General features: G+C 42.6%; 2 protein-coding genes and 1 long non-coding RNA gene across 3 annotated transcripts in view; 1 reads left to right on the top strand and 2 right to left on the bottom strand.

Moving 5' to 3' along the window:
• Positions 1–2,084: 2,084 nt before the first annotated feature.
• Positions 2,085–7,530, bottom strand: LOC131882116 (forkhead box protein J2-like). Its single transcript, XM_059229171.1, has 3 exons — positions 7,042–7,530; positions 6,218–6,341; positions 2,085–2,345 (listed from the first exon to the last, which is right to left on the bottom strand). The coding sequence occupies exons 1-3, from the start codon at positions 7,260–7,262 to the stop codon at positions 2,088–2,090; spliced, it is 603 nt and encodes a 200-aa protein (XP_059085154.1). The 5' UTR covers positions 7,263–7,530; the 3' UTR covers positions 2,085–2,087.
• Positions 7,531–8,725: 1,195 nt separating this feature from the next.
• LOC131881755 (integrin alpha-PS2-like) overlaps positions 8,726–21,326 on the bottom strand; it is a gene marked incomplete in the record, with an annotated part of 21,191 nt that continues 8,590 nt past the window's right edge. The window contains 20 exon segments of the mRNA XM_059228705.1: positions 8,726–9,343; positions 9,423–9,551; positions 9,621–9,713; positions 9,800–9,959; positions 10,029–12,688; positions 12,751–13,077; positions 13,153–13,272; positions 13,351–13,579; positions 13,645–13,999; positions 14,570–14,708; positions 14,777–14,944; positions 15,014–15,238; positions 15,310–15,516; positions 15,592–15,770; positions 16,103–16,171; positions 16,297–16,345; positions 16,630–16,691; positions 17,106–17,150; positions 17,372–17,548; positions 19,578–19,698. Coding sequence (XP_059084688.1) covers positions 9,269–9,343; positions 9,423–9,551; positions 9,621–9,713; positions 9,800–9,959; positions 10,029–12,688; positions 12,751–13,077; positions 13,153–13,272; positions 13,351–13,579; positions 13,645–13,999; positions 14,570–14,708; positions 14,777–14,944; positions 15,014–15,238; positions 15,310–15,516; positions 15,592–15,770; positions 16,103–16,171; positions 16,297–16,345; positions 16,630–16,691; positions 17,106–17,150; positions 17,372–17,548; positions 19,578–19,698 — 5,589 coding nt within the window.
• LOC131881756 (uncharacterized) lies at positions 9,265–15,256 on the top strand. Its single transcript, XR_009373394.1, has 2 exons — positions 9,265–9,744; positions 14,734–15,256. It is a non-coding gene; the product is annotated as an uncharacterized LOC131881756 (long non-coding RNA).

Genomic DNA, 21,326 nt, shown 5'->3' with positions numbered 1-21,326 from the left:
AGTGCGGAAATTGTCATTTTCAAGATCAAAGTTTTGGATGTTCAAATCAATAGTTATGTCCAAAAATGTTACTACGAAATGAATTTTTTTTTGACAGATTCAGAATCAAGTATAATTTGAACCGTATTTGTACCATACTATGGGCAAGAGGGACAAATCGTTGAGGCCAGCACATAAATCTCAAACCAATGTCCTCAGATATCTACTGGAACTTCATGACTGCCAGAATATTAAAAAACCACAAATTGTTCCAACGATGGATTTCACAGGAGATAGTCGCTACTGAAACTCAGTTATCATTTATCAAAGGAAAACGAGTTGTTAAGATTTTAGAAAATTCGAATAATTCACCCAACATAACACCACTGTAATATTGGGCAAAATCAAAATTAGTCACCCTTGAAAAATGATAAATTTTCGAAAGCGCTGATCCCGGCTGATCCCCTTACTTTTGCGACCTTGGGTGTAAGGCCCGGCCTCACAGATGGTTACCTAGCTTGACGGAGGCCTTATTGCTGCATAGCCCTCTCAGTAGGCCAAATGAGAGGGCACGGTCCTGTTGCGATAAGTTTCTAAAACGCACCCTCGTGTCATCACCATTTTTTGGGGTCTGTTCTATATTTTAGTTCGGTGTCCAGTTCATCCTTTTTCATATTATGTACTCTATTCTGTCTCCATCTTGAAAACTGCTGTAAGAGACAGCACATTCTCGTCGACGCAAAAAAGCAACCCTTGAAAATAGACTGACAGGGCAAGAAAAATATGCAACTGAAAAATTGACAAGTCCAGACTTGAGCCCCTCAAACAGGATTCGAGATAGGTTTCTTTTCTTGCGAATCGTTGAAAAAGACTGAAGTCTGGATTTGTCCGATCACTAATCCATTTATAAATCGATCATGTTTTCGAAACAAAAGGGCCCTTTTAAACGTTTGTTCCTTATTTACATCCTCGGAGGTTTTTCTGTTCAAAATATATTCTAGGAGGTTCTTTACAAATACTCCCCACAAACCTGCTGGATTTTTGACGTAGGATAACGTTACAAAAGCGACCAATATGGTATGCTGTCAAATAGGAACATTGCTTGAGATTTGCTGTTAAAATCATGCTTCAGAATATCATCCAAACTAAGAGAAGAAGTCTCACTTTAGATTCCTGCTTATTTTCAATCTTCGTGTGAGAGGCTATGACAAAAAATTGAAAAAGCTTGTTCTTTGGGTATGGTGGAACAGTTTTGACACTCCTTCCTACCTATAATCAATATGGCACAATCAGCCCGAGTGGTTGAGGCTATATCACATAAAGACACATTTTGTTGATATTTCATGAAGGGCAAGGACCATACTCACAAAGCTTCTGTATTGCTCCATTCTCGGACTAGATGAAAATCGTAACAATACATTGGTACTCAATCAGGTACTCAATCAATTTCATTCGCTTTTCCTTAATCTAGCTTCCTTATCTGAACGATTCGCATATAAGGTGTAGCTTTGATCCCACATGGGAACCTGTCAATAACATTGATTCTATAGTTACAAAGGATTTTGTTCACACTCCGTCTATTTCTGGATGCTAGTTTTGATTCGTTTCAATTACGTTGATGTCTTCTCATCCATGAAATGGACCTTAATTTAAAGCATTGAAATAATAGCTCGGCTTTAGCCCTCTAGAAGATGACAATACCTGGGTTGACTCTCAAAAAACGCTCGGATGTTCCTGAGAACAAGTTACACAATTTTAACTGATTTCATCTCACTCGTCATTTTTATTGGCTAATGTCCAAATTCTTGGAAACGCCCATGATCACCAAAAAAATCCGGCTACTAAATAAATATAACTGGAGCCAAAAAGATGGAAGCCGGTGCCTGTCACCGTCAAAACAAGCAAATTTAGGCTCGGTTTTGCCCAGAAAATTAACAAAATTGGGCAAAAACAAAGCTCCGAGGGTTTTTCGTTTGATCCGTCACTACAAGATGGATTTTGGCTGAAAGAAGCCGATTGAGAGCAAAGGGAATAAGAGAAGCTGAAACTTTTACCTGCAGGCTACCTTAATGCCCTTTTTGCAATGGAACTCACTAAGTGGCAATCAGTTATTGGGCATACGTCTTTTCAATGAAATAAAAGTGTCTTACCGGCGTCAATCCTGCGTGTGCATCATTCACTCGGGATTTCTTCACCCTCGGTTTTCCTGTATTAAAATTGACTGAATTGTTGGGATCATTGGATACCAAGGAGTCGTCAGAATTATGCTTGATGATGGCCCAATAGCAGCCTTTGCCCGGATTGCTCCGACCTCGCTGAACTTTCAGGAAGCATTTACTCAACGACAGATTGTGGCGGATGGAATTCTGAAACATTGCCAAAGACTTTGTTATTGAGTTTTCCTAATGCTACAATAAATAGTTGCTAGTTGAATCATGCCCAAAAGTGAATTCCTGAGCCTTCTCGTCTTGACGTACTTTATAGGGAACCAAATCCACTTTCAAAAGGTTTAATTGATTTTGTAGACAAACTTATGGTGCACCCACCTTTAGAGTAAATTCACGTTGTTTAGAATTACGAATTGATTCATATCACTTTGGGAGAGAGAATATTTTCGGATTTATTTCGTCGATTATTAGACCTCTTGATCACACTTATTGTTACTTGATTGGAAGCACAAAAATCAATGTCCAATGGCAATTAGTGTATGAGGTTTTTGTAATGAAGAGCAAGTTAATTGCTTGAGTTGAAAAAGGATCCGGTACGGGTATGTAATTTTTATTGGCATATTGCTCTCGTAAGTCGTGAGGGGTCTTCGATGTTGTAGGTACAAAATGCGAATAGAGGTTGGGTTAGTAAATGAGCAAATATTGTATTGATTAAAAAAACTAATATGCAACATTCACTGATGGGTTGCAAAAAGTTTCTGAACCTTGCGTAAAACTCGTGAAAAGAAAAATGAATATCTGTCGCATCCACTTTTCCTTTTTTATCAACAAGTTGCTTCCTTCAATATCGGAATTCGTGGATCTTTTTCCAATTGCAGCCAAGACAATGGATATGTTTTCAAACTAGGTATTCGTAGGTTATTGAGAGATAAAGGGCTTATTTTCAAGGCGATTGAAAAGATAAACTGGAAAAGCATTGCAATGGCGTTTTACAATAACAAGGGCTATCGCCATCCATCGTTGATGGAATTGTTTTATTGAAAACTGACAGGTTCAAAAAGCTAAATTGGACGCAATTTCGGATTAAATTGGAACAAGTTTCCATTCAGTCAGGTCAATGGGAGGTTCAGCTTCGATACTTATCACCTGCTTCACCATTAGAGCGCCACCTTTGACTCATTTCAAAGAGTAAAGGATTTTTTCTTTGTTTTATGCCGCTAAGCTAGTCCATGGACTTTAACAGATCTAGATCAGGGACGGAAGAGAAGATTTCATATTTCCTTAGCCATTCTCTATATTTGAAATTGGCACTTAATATGATTAACATGCTTTGGGAACGCTATAAACATTTTAAAATCTTAGGAACCATCTTGGCCGAACGGTCAAATGTACTCTAAATCATAAAGGTGTGTTTTCATGTAATAGGTTTAGGCAGGAGATGTGGTGTAGTAGTCAGCGCAGTTTCTTTCAGTAAAAGATGTCCCTGGTTCGAAACCCGCCTTTTCTCCATAAGCAATATTTTAGACGCTAACCACACCCACACAAAGAGAGTCGAACTGATATTGGACATGACACTGCCTCACGGAATTTCACGGAAATGGACGATGTGATGGCTAGCTTCACTGGCCGATCAACGGTCAAGCCTTTGGCCCTAGCACTCCAAACCAAAAATAAAAGATAAGAACGTAGCTCAGGGATCTCATGAAGAGTGATCAAAGTTAAATTGTAACAGTTGCAACGAATTTGAATCTTCGCCCTTCTCTTGGCCAGATATATGAGTCTTTGACAATATAACGTTGAAACAAACCTATTTTTGAACAATTATCATTAGACTAGAACTGTTTGATGGGGCATGAGAGTCCACACGATGAAGCTAAGCTAGTTAATGACCTGGCTTTCAAGCACTCTTGCCGTAGAGTGAAAGCTTGGACATTACCCAGAAAGAGCATTCACTCATCACTTTGATGGATGAGTGGATCTTCATTGAGTTAAACTAAACATTCAAGCGCCTAAATCCCTGAAAACAAGGCCAATGGCTTAAAGGAAAGACCGTGTCGGGAAAACCTTTTTTATCCATTTTGTTTATATTTCACTTATACCTATACTTGTATTGTGCATACGCTTTTAACAAGGTCGCAAATAAATGATCATCATCGTCATCAATTCTGTAGAAATCCTAAAAAGCTCGCATCTGGAGAAAAAATGTTGCGAGATAGGGTAAAAACAGCTGGGGACCTAGCTAATCTTACCTATAGGATTACTGGTAAACATCGCGACAGGGCTGAAATAATGTAAGTGACTTCTTTCAGGACCTTTCTTTATGATTTTATTCATAAAAAAATGCAAAATGAACAACATAATGCAAAAAGATTAGAAAAAGTGAAAAATAATACATGTGCATTTTTTGGACAGCCCTGCTGATAAGACACACTTCCGTGCCGGAAATAATATGGCTCAGTGGTTAGCGCAGTTTTCCTAGCCTCACAAAATTTCTTGGTTGCATTCGCATACCTGGCCTTGCCCTAGAAAAGTTTTTTTCCTAAATTCAAAAACAACGAGAAACCTCTTACCTAGGCGAATTTTGATTATCAAGACTTTCAGGCTCTCTAAACTAAGAGACAAAGACCCACTTTGGATAACTAAATAAACTTCATCAGACATACGATCGCGTAAGATATACTTTTGATTTACTGTCAAAGGATCCCATCCTATGGTGGTTAGTGGGACTAAATATGGGACTTTGTTGACCAGCTTTTCAGTGCTGCTCAGGTATTCCCGTGAAATGCGCTTAAAAGTCAATGAGTATCTAACCCAAGTTTCATTGGTTGATTACGATTGGTTCTTGGTTATGAAATACCAAGTTCCGAGCGTTCCATTCCTAATCGATTCTAAAACATACATGTACACGCAAAGGTGTACTCTTTAAGAAAGGAAGTGAAATGACTTTACGTGAAAAAAAGTCCGGGAAAAACGGAAATTAAATGTCCAAGCACTGCGCTCAAAAGTACACCGAAAACGTCTTTTGTGGATCTTAACCATGAGCCTCGAGTTTGTGAATCTTTTTTACAAATGCATTGGTTGGTTGTCCTTGTATTCTGCTTCCAATGTTTGCCAAAATTAAAACGCAATAGCCAGGGTCAGTTGTTATTTGTTATACAAAGTTCATCATACTCATCCGATATGTAATCGCACAATCTAGCAGACTTAGCTAACTTTATAAAATGTCATCATTGATTATTATTGCTGTCCACCAGATGTGGATGATCGCATGTCGGCAATTCATTGGTTTATGAAGTTGTGTCTTTTTCAGAGGATCCTTTTCTCTTCTACCATACGTCTAAAGATATTACTGGAAAAGTTGTTCAGTAGTTTTTTTTGTTTGGAAATATATCCTGCCTTTTCCATATAGACTTTTGAGGAAAATGAGGAACAGGTTCGATTTCCAGCCTGAGCAAAGATCTGAGATGAAATTACACAGAAGCACACAGCAGGCAGAGTAAATAAATCCGATCGAGATGGTCGATCGAGTTGTTAATTGCTGTATTTATTCATTCCCTGTAACCTGAGGTATGGCAATATCCACGGACTTCTAAAGATGTGGACTGGGAACGGAAGTAAACATTTCGTATCTTCTAAACCGTTCACGTTTTTCCAAATGAGCACCTGATACGACCACAATATCTGGTTGAATAGATGAACTGGGCCAAGTTTGAGCACAAAACCATGCTTTGGGAACTCAAGAGGTATGATCAAAGTTATGTAATAAACACTACATAAAACTCGAATTTTCGGCCTGCTCTTGGTCAACTACATAAGCTTTTGACAACATGATTTTGAAACGAACCACTTTACAAGTCAATGATATAAAAATGATCTGACTTTAATTGAAGAGATCTACGCTTCTTATTTCATTACTTTAATTCGAAAAGTAGCTCAGATTTACCATGTCCCAGAGCAGGCCCATTTGGCGGGAAGCTTTTTCACAGTCCATATTTCTAGAAGTTTGTGCCTTATCACAGTCAAGGACAATGGATGTTTGGTATAATGACGTCGTCTAAAAATGGTCTTACTTTCCATCCTGAGCTTGCATTTCGGTAGAAAGGATAACGATCTGTGATCCATTGGTAGATCTCTGACAAAGTAGCACGTTGGTTCTCTGAGTTCTCAATGGCTTGCCGGATCAAAGTAGCATAGCTGAAACGAAGGCCAAAATGTAAATCCTGAGTGCAAGTTGACATTTCAGAGAAGCACTCTGAAAGAGACCTGCGTTATGGAACAAATAATCGTAGGGTGTGAAAATAGGAATAAACCGCTTTGATTGTTCAACCAATAAACCTGCGTATAAGGTGCAGCAACATTTTTGGACTCTCATTACCATAATCATGCATCGTATTTTTGTTGCTAGATAGTTCTGTCCTCTCAAGTGTACCGAGTTCTCAGAGCGAATTGTTTTCATTGCTATTCTTTCCTGGTCACGAAGCTTGACTAAAAGGCATTCGGCCGATTGGGGTTCAATTCTTCAGTGGCGAGGTCGCCCTTGGCTAGATAAGACAACGCATCTTGAAATGATCATTCTTTATAGCGCTTGTGCAAGAGAGCTTGCTCGGGCCATCACTAGTTGATACAACATTGATTGTTTTCAACCTTGAAGCGATTGGACCATTTTTTGAACGTTTAGCCAGGACTGTACTGTAATCGGTAACTTCCTAATTTTATACGTCTTTGGATAGACATTTAAAAAAATTAAAAAAGTTATTAGCGATATGATTTGAGAGATATCTACTGCAATTGATTTCGATTGGTTGAATTAAGGCTCACCTACTCGTATATCAGCAACTTTCACAATCAATTAGCATCCCTCCTCGCCCACAATGAATTCTCTTAGACAGCTTACCTATGTCTGGGTTTGGACTTTGGGTCTTCGGAATCAAACATGGAGGACTCACAATGGCCTTGGGAGTCCTCGTCGATGAGTTTGAAATCCGGGATGTGGTCGGACTCGAGGGGCTCCCCCAAAGTGTTCCTCTCATTCACTTTGAGGTCCTTGGAAGTCATTTTGGACAGCCAGTCAATGGAAGTGAGGCTACTGTTCAGTTCATCCTCGTTATCACTCATGGCGGCAGATTTCCACAATCCTCAAGGTTGACTCTGGATTCCAGTCGAAGCCAGAGGCCACACTAATACACAATGAAGGCTGCTTACTGATCTACCTGAAAGGACCGTCCTTTCTAGACGTGTCACTTTCCTGGGCCTCAAGAATCGCCACCCAAACCCAATGGCCTCGAATGGCCATCAATTGACCCTGAATCCAGCTGAGCAACACGCACTAATTCGACATTGGCGGAGTTGGTTCTCTGTGGCCCACTCCAGCGTTGCTCTCTTCTACTCATTGCCCAATAGTGGTTGTATCTGTGGCCCTGAATTCGAGACATAGTGGGGGTGCGTGGTCGTGCTTCCTTCCTGATCCACCCGACCCACAAACCTGCGAACCCACGAACACCCGTAACAAACGGGGCGAGTGGAGAAAAGAAAGGTCCTATCGATTAAAATCGCTTCACTCGTCTTCCTTTGGAGATACGGCTTTTCGGCAACTTCGATGAGGGAACGCTAAAACGAGGGACTTGTTCTTGGGTCATGATTTCCTCAAGTAATGTCATTTCTGAAGTTGGACAAATTATCATTGAAATGATTTGGACTATGCAGATCAAATCTATAATAACTTAAGCAGAAATAGTAGTATAAGGGTCGACAACGGGATTTGAACCCATGCGTGTGGAACAAATCTTTTCGCCTCTCTAGACTAGCGCCATAAAAAGTGATCAAAGAAGATTATGTAATTTGAATCTGACATTTAATCTGCTATGGTATATATTTTAATTGTAACAACAACATTATTTATTTCAAGGTACTTGTCAATTAATCTTTGTAAGCTACAAAATTAGCGGGATTGTTGTGATATTGAATGCATTTCAGGGCCAGCCATTGAGCGTTCTCTAATCGGAGATTAAATAGATTGTACCTCGTTGAAAACCTTTCCTTCGTCAAACTCGTAGTTTGGAAAAAGCAAGCTGTCCAATAAACTGTGTGTGGCCTTTGGGAGCAGCTTGGATGAAGTGTTTGCCAGGAAAGCAAAGACAGGCTTGAAAATCCTGAATGAACAACCGACTTTTATTACACTGAATGGAGTGACCACACATTTACCCACCTAGGCCTGAAGCAGAAAGCGCTGTCCAGTACTTTTCATTACATAGTTGTGCATTTTTCGGTGGTTGTCTCAATTATCCTGGTTCGCTCGAAGAACCCCTAAGTTCAAGGGCGTTTTGGAGCTAAAACGCACATCTGTCTGATCATTGACTTTCCGGGATATGTGAAATAATATATTTTCAATCTAGTTATGCCAATTTTCCTTGTTTCTCCTTATTCAAATCGTCGTTGTGAATGCGGTTTTGATCAAGCTCCTAAGATCGCTTATCAACAATGAGGTAAAACGCTAAAAGCTCACTAAAGTTTCCCCATGATGTCAGAAACGTTACGGCGAAGGTGAAGACAAGGTAAATGAATGACTGGAAATCGCTATGTCCTAAGTGTTTTAATGTTTATTTCATGAGACTTCATGGCACATCAGTTATTAAGATTTTGAAGGGGCAGTTAGGATTAAATCACAGATTGACACTAGATTGTAGATTCTTAGTGGTGATGTCGTCATTCTTGTCAGACTGCATTGTTTGATTACAAGATCAAATCAAGCACTAACTTTAGGCGAGACTCAGATATCTCGTTTAGGATTGGGCATCGTTTCAATTGTTTTGAAACAAAATATATAGATAGCACCTCAAGGATTCGTATGGGTTGGATGAGATTAAGGGGATAATGTGTGTGGACTTGGATTAAAAGCTAAAACTGTCATTGCATTTCCTCGTACGGAGTCTCTGATCTGCACTCGACCCCCCAGATCTATGGATGATGAATGTACACAATGCCCGTGCATGGGGAGTTTCAATCCGGCAATCATGTTAGACAAGTAGTGGGGTTATACAAAGTGGGTGTGACTTAGAATGTGAGTGATTGCCTGGGTGGGTCGAGCATTCAATTCTTGGAAAGTCTATGAGTCAGTAATAATGTTAATGATATCCGTTGCGATTGAGTGGTTGCTTCTCCGGGGAGTCGGTGGGGCGTTTGCGCTTGAAGAAGCCACACTGAAAAATCAAGTGGAATAGAGGTTAGTATCAAGTGTTATGGTTGACTCTAAACACAGTTTGCCGTGAGGTCACTCACTCTCCAAAGACAGAAAATGATCAAAGCGAGGAGTAGGAGACCGCCCAAGGCGGCCAATAACCACACCCACCACGGAATGGAACCCTCTGCAAGCTCACTGGGGAACACCTCAGTCGTCACTTGATGGGTCTGCAAGATAAAATCAAGGTTGAGTATTCGTGGGCTACTCAAGTTCCGCGTAAATGGTTTGGCGCGTACTTGGTATTCAATTCGAGACACATCAGCCTGATGAGGAAGACGGGTGATCCTTGTGACTAGTTTGGACGAGATTTGAACTTTGTCCGCATAATTCTGCAAAAGAAGGAAGGGGCGGGAAGGCATGGTAAGATCGAAGTTTATGCACTTATCGTTTTCATTCCGCATGAGCAAACAATCACCTTTATTTGGGTCTCGGTGAAAAGTCGTGCCCTGATCTTGAAAAGAACACTATCGCCCTTCAAAAGTGGGCCCACTGTGCACCGCATTATGGTGCAACGACTAGGAAAACAATCACTGATCGCGTCATCGAGATCTTGTTCATCGAACTGGCGCTTGACCCTAGAACGAGAACCACCTACATTCAAATATGCTAATTTATAGCAATTGCCTTGCCAAATGGAAACTTACCGGGTTCGTCTCTGCTGGCCTGAGACAAGTTGACTTTCAAATCCAGGCTCAATATTGCTCGGTGCAACTTTGGCCTCAACCTGACCCAAGTGAGAGCGAGCTTGGTTTTCCAATCTTCTCTTGATGAGTTCCAATTCATTACGGTCGTAATTGTCCCCTGCTACAGTCTTGGACCAAGAGGCCCAGGAAGAGCTCTTCCTCACCATGGTTCCATCAGGCTGGCGGATCCATCCCGTGGAATTGGTACCGTGATCTCCATCCTCAATATTTTTGCCACCATAGCCCATCTCCCCTTGACTTTGTACTTCGTTTTGGAGCTGATTTTGGCGGTTCAGGCGATTCATCTCGTCTTGACTAACATCCACGCCTCCTTGATAGGACGATTGTGATGACCAGGCGGATGTCCTTCTCACGTAGGTACCATTGTTCAGAAGCACCCAGCCTGAGTCGTTTGAACCACTGGATGATCCGCCATCAACTTGGTTGTCAACTGCATTTTCCTCACCTATGTGACCAGACCTAAAGTACGCTCCGTTTTGATCTGTAGATCCTCTGGCATCACCTTGGCGAGCTCCCTGAGACCCGCTTTGTTGGTACGAACTACTGCCTCTGTAAGATTGTCCCCTGGAGCCTCCTTGGGATCTTTGAAAGCCTGCTTGGCCCTGGACTCCTTGGTTGAGTCCTCGGTATTCGCCTTCATTAGCCACAGCTCCAAATCGACCTGTAGGCCCGCGGTAGCTCGTTCCACTGCCGTCTCGAGACTTTGCCTCGGCATAAGTGCCCTCCACAACCGTTGGTTGACCCCCCGGATTGAATGGGCCCGGCCCGTCAAAGCCACCACCAACTTCATTGTAATTGCTACCACCAGCTTTGCCTTGCGAGATCTGGGAGCCTCCTGAGTATGATTGAGAAGTTCCCTGACTGATTTGAGAGTCTCCAGTATAGGATTGAGAGGAACCCTGGTTGATTTGGGCACCACCAGACCGAGATCCGTAAGAAGCACTAGAACTACCAGAGAGATTATTGGATGATCCACTCGCAAATGATGAGGCAGCAATTGATTCTTTCCATTCCCATTGGTTATTTGCTTCAGACCAAACCCATTTGCCTTGAGCAGCAGCTTCAGTTGCTCCCGAAGATGAGGAGCCAGAAGACAAGGAGCTGCCCGATGAGGTTTCTGATGATGACAATCCGTTACTTCCAGACACCGTTTCAGAATTGAAGTTGGATCTGAACGTGTTTCCAGGCTGTGATGAGCCACTAGATTCTTGGTATGACCCAGAGTTATATGATCCACCTGCAAGTGATCCACCTTGATATGAACCAGCTGATCCAGTGTTAGTTCTTCCACTTTGACTTTGATAGGACCCTCTGCTTGATCCTTGATAGGAGTTATCTACATTGCCTTGATACCTGGTATTTTCGACTTGATTTCTTGTTTCACTACCTGTGGCAGAAAACACAGCCCCTCCAGCCTCATTCTCTAGTTCGGACTTTCGCATGGTTCCATGATAATCGCCAGGACCACGAGCAGCATTGAAAATCGTGTTGTCCCCGCCTGCTTGAGAGATTGAGCCTCCTCCCAGTTGAGTTTCTGATCCACTTTGACCATAAGCAGAACCATATGAAGAGCCAGACCCTTGGGCAGAGCCAGTGTATCCCCCTTGGTTGTTCAAATTGGCCCCGCCTGTCGCTCCTCTTGACGATTCACTTGACCATGAGGACCAATTGCTTTGAGTCTTCTTGTAAGAGTTGTCTGGCTGGAGGACCCACCCGCTATTATCGGAGCCTGAACTACTGGATCCTGTCCGGCCTCCCAAGTTTATTTCATTTCTTCCTTGGGCACTTCCTCTTCGACCGTCGTAGATTCTGATGTAGGTTCCATTGTCCAACAATTTCCAACCAGAATAGGACACCGTTCCTCGGCTGGAACCACTGGATTCACTTGACCCCCCTTGGTTGTAAACTCCATAAGAGCCAGCTCCTTCCCCTTGTCGTCCACCTTGGGCACCACCACCCCTTGCATTGTTGTACTCGGTTTCATATTGCCGCTCATAATCATACGAATTTCGAGCTTCCCCAGCATTCCACGTGGAACCTCTGGAAGTTCCAGCTCCTGTTGCAAGATTGCTTCCCTCACTTGCAGACAATTTAGTTTCCTCTGCTCCCTCGGCAACAATACTGCTCCCCTCGCTACCACCAGAGTATTGAATGGTATTTCCGAACCGAGATCCGTGTCTATAATTTCCACCTTGTGCTCCTGCTGCTGAACCCAATCCTCCATATGCTCCTCCGGCGGACCCGTATGAACCATCTCTTCCTCCATTATTGGCATTTGATGACGAGTATTTAGACTCATAAGTATAAGAGGTCTCTCCACCGGCTGCTCCTCCTGCAGATCCATAGCTGGAACCCTGTCTTGAGCCTCCTGAGTTGGAACTTGATCCTGAGTATTCGTATGAATATCCCCCTGATGACTGACGGCCACCTCCAAAGGAAGACGACGACGACGATGATGATGACGATGATGAAGAATAGCCACCGCTGCTTCCTGCCCCAAACTTGGCGCCACTGCCGCTTAGGTACGAGGAGCTGGAACGGCTGAAACCCTCTCCAGCTGCACCGGCTTGAGCAGCGGCATAGCCTCGAGAACCAATGGTCTGTAAATCAAAAATATCAAACCTAGAGTGCCAACCTTCCAATTCAAAAGATGTATGCTCACCTTGACATAAAGAGGATTAATGTTATCAATGGAATCGCACTTCGCCTTGCTATGGTCGTAGTCCACATTCAAGAGGTACAACAGATGGTCCCCATTGTCATTGAAACTTGGCCATAAGATGAACACCTCTGCTTCTTTAATGGTGGATGGTCCTCGGTTCTTCACATCGTAGACGTGGAACACCTCCTCCCCGAGCTCGTCTTCGAAATAATATTTGTCGGGAATCTCTTGGGAGATGTTATATTCCACTTGACTCGGTTTTGAAGTACCAGTGACTCGCCAATCCGTGGAAACTGTCACCGGGATTCGAATAAGCCGTCGGTTATCCTTTGGAATAGGAGTACGGCCTCAATCGTGGCATCCCAATAAGGATATAAACTTAGATCAATTGACATTACTCACCTGATTGTCAGAACCATTTTCTGGATTGGACGAGTTGACAGCCATTTCAAAGTCATATTGATTCAAAAGCTGGTCTTCGTCTTCGTCATCGGTCGGTTGGAGGTAGACATTAAGAGTCAACTGTGGATGACAAGTATGTACTCGGTTGGTGGGGCAAGATACGCACAATACTGCATACTAACAAGTGATGAACGTTACCTCAGAATTGGCAGGCAGAGGATTTCCAATCTCGCACTTCAGGGTCCGATTGTTCTGGATTGTAGGTGGCGAGCACAATGGGGTTAATTCGCTTGAATTGGTATTGATGTAATTGATGCCACGAGGGATTTGCAAGTAGTACATGGCATTAAAGGCATCTTCACCAGTGTTGGTAATCTCTGCGGTTATTTCCAGCTTCTCATCGCTTCCAATCACATAGGTTCCCATTCTGAAAAGAAGGACCATCGACTTCAATGATCACGTTGTCACAAGATGAACGATTATGCTACTTACTGGGAGGCTTTCAATGACAGATTGGGAATGCAGAGGTTGTCAGTGCCGCAGTCTTTCTGAATTGAAATACTGTCTATAGCCATTTTCTCAAATTGACCCAACACAGGCATGAGGGAACGGGAGCTTCCAAAGCCAATTTGGCTAGTCTTCAACGAGTAGCGAACTTGGACGTCCAGAGTGGTCAATTTGTCACTGATTGGAGCAGCCGTAAGATAGACCATGAATACGTGTTCGAAGGGTTTCCCCTTTTGGATGGTGATGGTCTTGTTGCGTGAACTGTGCCCTTCTTTGTCGAGGAAGTACATCCGCTTGGCGTGATCCTTTTTCACGTCCAAAACGTACTGAAGGTCCAAATCTAAATCGATGGTTGGATTTTACATAGTGTGAGATATTGTTTCGAACATGAATGGCCAAGACGGGGTCATAAAGTGACCATATTGAGCTTCTGTTTAGACTTGCCTCATATTTTAGAGTTTTTACGTTACATTTATAATCGCTTTCAGTGGCCGAGCTTAATCATAACTGGAGATCTGAGTACCAGTTCAATATTTCAAGAAAATGTCACTCTTTTTGGACCGAAAATCATGTTTCGCTTTGCATTTTATTAAAATGCACAAAATCATAGTCTTTCAAAATTGAAAATTCTGCCAATCATGGTGGAAAATGAGAAAGAGAACTTGATCAAATTTAGACCAAAAACTGGCACAGGGAACTCGGAAGACACGGTCAAAGTCATGTAGAAATCACTACTGAAGAATCCAATTTTCGGTCCTCTCAGGGTCAGCTACATAGATTTTTGAGGATAGAACTGATTCGTATGTACTGCAAAAATGACTCAAAATTTCAAAACTACCCCGGTCCAGAGTGGTTCTATTTTGGTGGAAAGCACAAGTCCATGCTTGTGGTAATTGTACTCTGTACTTACCAATGCTATCTGGAACCTCTTCTCCATGGTAAATCATCGTGACACTCACATTCACACATGGAACCCGCGTTTGTCCATCGCTGAGGGTGCATTTCTTTCTTTCCAAATCGATTTGCTTGTTACCTTGCAAAATGTTCACCTAAAACATATTCATTTTGTTTTAGTCCCGTAGCTTCAAATGCGCAATTGAGGCCAAAGTGAGCTCACTTTAGAATCGAGATGAACCACTGGTGCTGAGCGAAGGTACACCGCGTTGCTGGAATCGTACGCACCCACCAGGAGATCCGGATATTTGTTCTTATCCAGATCCATCCCAGCGGAAATTGACCACCCAAAGGTTCTAATTGTCGAGCTAATGTCTGCTGCGCGGATGACCTGCAATGGATGGTGCCTTACTTAGCAAGATCCCTGGCATTGATCCAGCCTATTGGATTGTTGATATACCTGGGCAAATTTCCCAAGGATCCCATCCTCGGATCCCATGAAAATGTAAATGGCTCCCCTGTGATCGGCCCCGTCGTAGGGGGCACCCACGATAAGATCCTCAATGCCTTTGGGATGGGACCGAGTCATCCCATCCAGGTTAAGGTTACCGGCGCAAGCCACTGACAATCCAAACCTGGCCTTATGATTCTCTCCATCCAAAGTGTCGAATTTTTTGAACTTGTGCTAAAGAAGAGACACAGAGATAGTACTTGAATTCTATTGCGTTTTCCAGGTCGCTTTTTATCGTCTATTACCTGGGAGTCTTGGTAGACAACGTAGACCCTACCAGTCTCATACTTCCCCATGATCTCGTAGTTTGTCCACATGGGCGATCCAATGATGAGGTCATCGAGCCCATCTCCATTTAGATCTCCAGCTGCCACCGAGTATCCAAAATAGGCTCCGATTTGATCGCCAGTCAGATTGTACAGATTGGTCAAATTGGAGTTGTAGATCAGAATCTAGAGCAGCAATGGGCTCCGTGAGCGGATGGCCGTCCAGGAGTGGCTTTAATTGATCAAGATTGAATGTCCTACCTTGCCAGTTAGACTGGCTCCTCGGGGCATCCCCACAGCCACATCGGCATTGTCACCATCTCCATTGAACTCGCCAGTGGTGACGGAATAGCCCAGATAAGAATCGTCGTCATTGGGTGATCCCTCGCCCGTTTTGTGTTGATCAGCCAAATGAGACAAATTCTGGGAGAACACTTGCCCTGGAGAAGAAGTCGGTGTTTTATGAGAAATTTGGGGAGAGTTTTCCCCGCAGAGTACGAAATGATCCAATGGTCGTTGTGTATCTCTGTATGAACAAAGTCAGTCACGTGGGCAAAGAACGGCATGATCACTAGGAACGGCTTTTTATTATAAAGGATTTTGTTTCAATTGTTAGGATTAGCTCCTATTAGGCAAATCCTTTTTTTCGTTTTCAATTATGGATGCTGAGAATACCAAAAAATGAATGACTTCCCTCGGCAAGAAGAGAAAACGTTTGTAGCATTGTAGAAGGTCAGTGTGTGGCTGAAGTTATGAATGAATGACAGCGTACCTGATCCTGGGTTGCCCCCTCGTCTTCGGAAAATGTGTGAATCAGTGGTGTTAAGTGAAAACACTTGGCCTGTAATCAAGTTATTAGTCATCACAGGATTGACAAGTTACGGGATTAGAATTTAGATCCGAGGTGTCAACCCGAGGACGTCAACATAATCATGCTTAAGTGTGTTGTTGAACCATTGAACTCACCTTGCCAATACCAGGAACCAGGCGCTCCCACAAACATTTGTTCCCCACTCTGGAAAAGGCAAAGAGACGAATTAAAAGCGAGCTTTGAAAAACCATGCAGTGAGGTCTGCTTAATTTAAGAGTGGTTGGATGACTTGGCACTTCAGAAGCCATCAAGGGTTCAATTGTGCTCATAACCGACCATCCCCATCAAAAATTTGAAATTTGACCCACTTTCCATGCTCTTCCCGAAGTTCTTTTGTATTTGGGAGGGGGAGGTAGGTTTACAGCAAAGTATGGAAATTATAACATCATTTGGACATGCATTTGTGACATGGAAGAGGTTTGACTTACTTCCGCGACTGCTCCTCCAATTCCAGCTTGACAGGATCCCTGACGATGGTAGCCCCATTTTCCTGGAACGACAGGTTACACAGTTAGTGAAGTCGGGAAGATCCTCCGAGTTGGAACGTAAATTGGAAAAAACCCAAAGACAAAATAGTATGATGAGACATTCAGAGGAAGGCAATCAGTACAAATAGCACAAAGGATGTGTCATGCTTTTGTGTCCATAATACATAGATACGTATGTTGAAGGAGGTGGAGGAGATTTCTAAGAAAGCTTGAAATTCACCCTCCGCGCGACATCTTTGACGACTGGAACGAAACGGAACATGCAATACATCAAGAAAGTTGGAGCCCCAGATATGTATGTAACTAAACATGTATAAAGATATTGAATCCAAGAGATTCTCCCATCAATTGCACACTACATGACATGGACCATTGACATCGAAACAAGTAAACCCATTGTCAACTTGCTTGCTTACCCACTAGTACATTTTCTCCATGGGTGTTTTTCTGAACCACATCACCTGAGCGAAACAGGGAAATCATTAATTTTGAGAACCCACTAGGCTCAATTTGCTATTACATTGAAAGCGACGAAAAAAATCCTCTCTGTCAGAACGTACATAAACATACAGGATATATGCTGCTCAAGTCATATATTCTGCAACCTGAGCCGAGCTGCATGCTTTGAATATTACTAGAGGCAATTATTTTTGGAGTAATACAACTACCACGAAAAGCTTACAGTGGTCACGCTGGGTATGCTGTCCCGGTGAGTTGCCTTCCCAGCGTGAAAAATCGCATACAACATGGAGCGTCTCACTAGCATTGTGAATGGACTCCAAGCGAAAGAAATCAGAGTTTTCCATGTCAACTATCTTATAGTTTGAAGCGTCCAGTATAGTGCTGTTGAAATAATTGCCTGGAATTGAAACAGATCCAAGGAGACATTACATTGGTCATTCTTGGGGCAGTTCAAGTTTGGCCACCCTGAAACCTTGTTTATTTTCCAGGGCTGAGCTTAGCCACCTTTCAGAAGCAGAATCAACCCTTCTACTTAAGGCTTGAAAGTCTATGGACTATATACAATATTCATTGTTCAAATATCTGATTGGGTCCTATTTAAGATTCAAGGGCAACAATATTCCTCGCTCTCTCCTCCTTCCACATGACACATCCTGTGCGAGTATCTCTTCAAGATGATGGCACAATGCAATGAATGGGTTTTAGCTGTTTCTGTTTAGATAAAGATTGAATTTTAAGTCAGGTTAGTTCTAGTGATTTAGAAAGGGTCGTTTAAAAACTTGGTCAGTTTTCATGAAAGAAAAGATGAATGAGTTGTTTAGGGTTTCTTTTTACACGGTTTTAAGGGTTTTTAATGCATTGTTAGCCATAGATTTATGCCTTCCGTTCTTGGACACTTTAGAGAAGGGGGGGGGGCTTTTCTTGGTGATACAATGAGATCTGATGTGTGTGTCGGTGTGTGCCCAATAAACACGTTGGAATAGTCAAACATAAGTGTGGAAATCCATTAATCCATTGGAGGCAAAAAGCAACAACATGAAAAAGGTTGGATGGGCAACAGGGTAAGGAGTTCAGCAAGAGGGAAAAGGAATTATAGGGTCAAGGATGTCCAAGGTCGAGAGAGGATTGTTCTGTGGTTGATAATTTTAAGGCAGGCATTTTTTAGTCTGGATCAGTGAGGAAGAATCCATTCCGAGGGTTGATTGTTTGATGGAAGAGCATCAGTTCTGGGTGTGACGATGCGAATTTGGACGAGCCCGATTGGTCTGACTGGTTTGGGGCAGGACTCACAAACATTTGAAAAAAGGAACATGCAAGTATGGGATTGGACGATCATGGCAGAAAAACCATGAATTTGGGGTCAAGTAAGTAAAGAATATCTTAAAATATGCTAAAGAAACTGACATAGCCAAACTGGTGCGTAATTGTCGCTCTTTGATCGTTTCTATGCGAGTGTAATCCGCAGCCATGGCAAAAGACTAAAGCTGACAAAAGTCTTTATTTTTTTGTCCCAATAACTCGTCACCCTTTCTTGCATTGAAAGCTTTCTTTTTTTCTTCATTTTGATTATTCCAATGCCCAACCTTGACTTCAACATTGAATTGAATCCACATTTGCACAAAAACTGAAAGCAGGCGGTAATTCACACAACAGACACCAAGTTGCAACTGAACTAAAATGAAGCGGAATTGTGTGAAGCTTCCATTGTCTCAAAATGGAGTTGGAGAATGTGATCCAGATCAGCTGTTTGTTGTCGCTCTGATTGAAAAGTGACTGACAGCAGGGCTGATTATGTGCTCAATCTGCCTGTGCCGTCAGATCGCAAACCAGTGACGCGTTGCTTGATGACTGCTTGCTTTTGTTTTTGGTCAGTGAAAATAGAGCAGATCGAAAAAATCAAACAGGGATCAAAAGTCTTTAGTATTTTTGTTGTGTTGTGCGATTTTACTCGTTTGAAAATTCGCGTCCCAAGTAGATTGATCACACCGGTACTGCAGACTGCTTATCAAACGGCAAAGGCAAACTGGGGCAAGGGTGTTCCAGGAAAGTGTAAAGGTGCGGATTTGTTTGTTTGTTTGTTTGTTTTCTCGTCAATCCAGGCAAGACCAACCAAGCAAGCTGAGGAGGGGCGAGTGGCGAAACGAGATGGAGCGGTGTGTCACGAAGACGCTCTTGATCCCGAGTACTCATCCCACCCTCTCAACCAGCATCAGCATCTTCGACGACCTCTGCCCACAACTTACTTGCGCGACAGGGAGAGTATTCGGAATAGTCGGCGAAATTGTTTTTGGCCGTGAAACACGTGCCGATGGGTTCTCGACGGGCAAAGTTATGCGAGTACCAGATATACCTTGGAGCACACGCCTAGATAGATGGAGAGAAAGGGCCGCCGTTAGGATAACAAGGGAAGGTCAAAACTCGGATACCTGATTCAACGCAAGGCCGATAGGCGCGGACTTCCGTAAAGTTCCGCCGGCTCGTGATGCACATGCCCACCGGATCCATGCGGTTCATAAAGATATAATAGATATAACGAGGAGCACATGCCTGCAAATAAGGGAAAGAAATGAAGTGTACCAACGGAATGCAATGATCCTGGGACGAGGGAATGAATATCAGGAAGGGTATATGTATATACCTATACACAGATTTCTAGGTCCAAGGTAAATATAACGACGCACAACTAAATGCGGAGTAAGATTATGCAGAGGAAATGAATGAAAGTATCCAAGGTTTGTTTCGAAGAGCAAGACACGAATAGGGGTAGTCTTTACCTGTATGGTATGACGATTTAAAGGGTCTAAAGACATCTTTTGGCATTGAACATTTTCTGTCAAGATGGCGCTAGGAACAAATCTCTCTTTCAGTTTGGAAAATCTAATTTTGATGGTGCGAATCGTCCAGTACGAATTCGAATTATGATTTTCTCCTCCCTCAAATCTTCAAATGTTTGCCTTCATTGATGGGGAAAAAGTCAATGAATGCTTTCCTTTCATCGCATGAGCATTGCTTCCAATTCTTTTCCAATCCCATGGAATATCAACTAAATATAAAAAAGAATTGGATTTCTGTGGCCTCACAACTATATTCTACGTGCTATACATCTAGCTAAAATCATGACCATGACGCTAGATTACCAAGCAAGACTTAGCCTAGGATTTTTAAGTCCCCTTCTTTCCTGGTCATTTATTCAGAGGCTGGTCCTTTTTTTCATCAAGCTAATGGACCGTGAGGCTTGCTCTAAATCTAAATAAACAATTCTTCTTGTGCTCAGTTTTTGAGGCGACGCCCTCCTGTACTATTCGAAAATGTTTAGAGTTCATCAATGCGAGACACCATCTCTCTCACTCTCAGGACTGATAACTAGCCCTTAACCTCACCTCCGGAACCCTAACCCTTTGAAGAAACTCGCATAATAGTGGAACGAGCTCCATCAGAAGGCGATCTCTTTCATTTGGGGACTCCTCCATACGACTTCAATCCCCTCCGCCCGTTGCATGTTCAAAGTAATCACTATGCAGGCATTTGACACCAAATCTGAGAGACAGACTTGCATAGTTGCTGCCAAAATGTGGCCATATGGAAGGGATGATTTGCCTCGCAACAAAGAGTTCCATTTGCGTAGATCGGAACCCCATTGCTTCATGGGGCAATCTAGCAGGGCCAACATGTACACAAAATACGGTCGTCTTTGCATAAGGGTTTAAAGATGGGAAGATCAAGAATGCCACAGGACTTCAGTACGAAAAAAAATGAATTCGATCATTGAAAAGAAATCTAGTTTCAAGTCAAAACTAGGGATGTGTGTGTTTGACAGCTTGGAATGAAGCTTGGGTTTTATCCCCCTCCCCCCTCTCCTCCATTTTCCTTGTTCCAAATTTNGACAGCTTGGAATGAAGCTTGGGTTTTATCCCCCTCCCCCCTCTCCTCCATTTTCCTTGTTCCAAATTTCATTTCGATTTCGAGGTTCAAAACCCTGGCTGAGAATGTCTGCGAAGGAAACTGAAATGTCAATTCTTGATTTCTGACGTATATTGTATACGAAACTAATTGTGTCAATATTAACTTTTGTAAAGAAAATAGGTGGACTATGTTTCCTTTTGCGAATAGCTTTTCTTCACATCATTTGTACGCATATACTGTAATTCTGAAGAAGTGCATAGTATTAATACCAA

The sequence above is a fragment of the Tigriopus californicus genome, chromosome 6 (assembly GCF_007210705.1).
Source record: "Tigriopus californicus strain San Diego chromosome 6, Tcal_SD_v2.1, whole genome shotgun sequence".
NCBI lineage: Eukaryota > Metazoa > Arthropoda > Copepoda > Harpacticoida > Harpacticidae > Tigriopus > Tigriopus californicus.
Note: the sequence above shows the minus strand (reverse complement) of the source record. Positions and strands in the feature narration are given on the sequence as shown.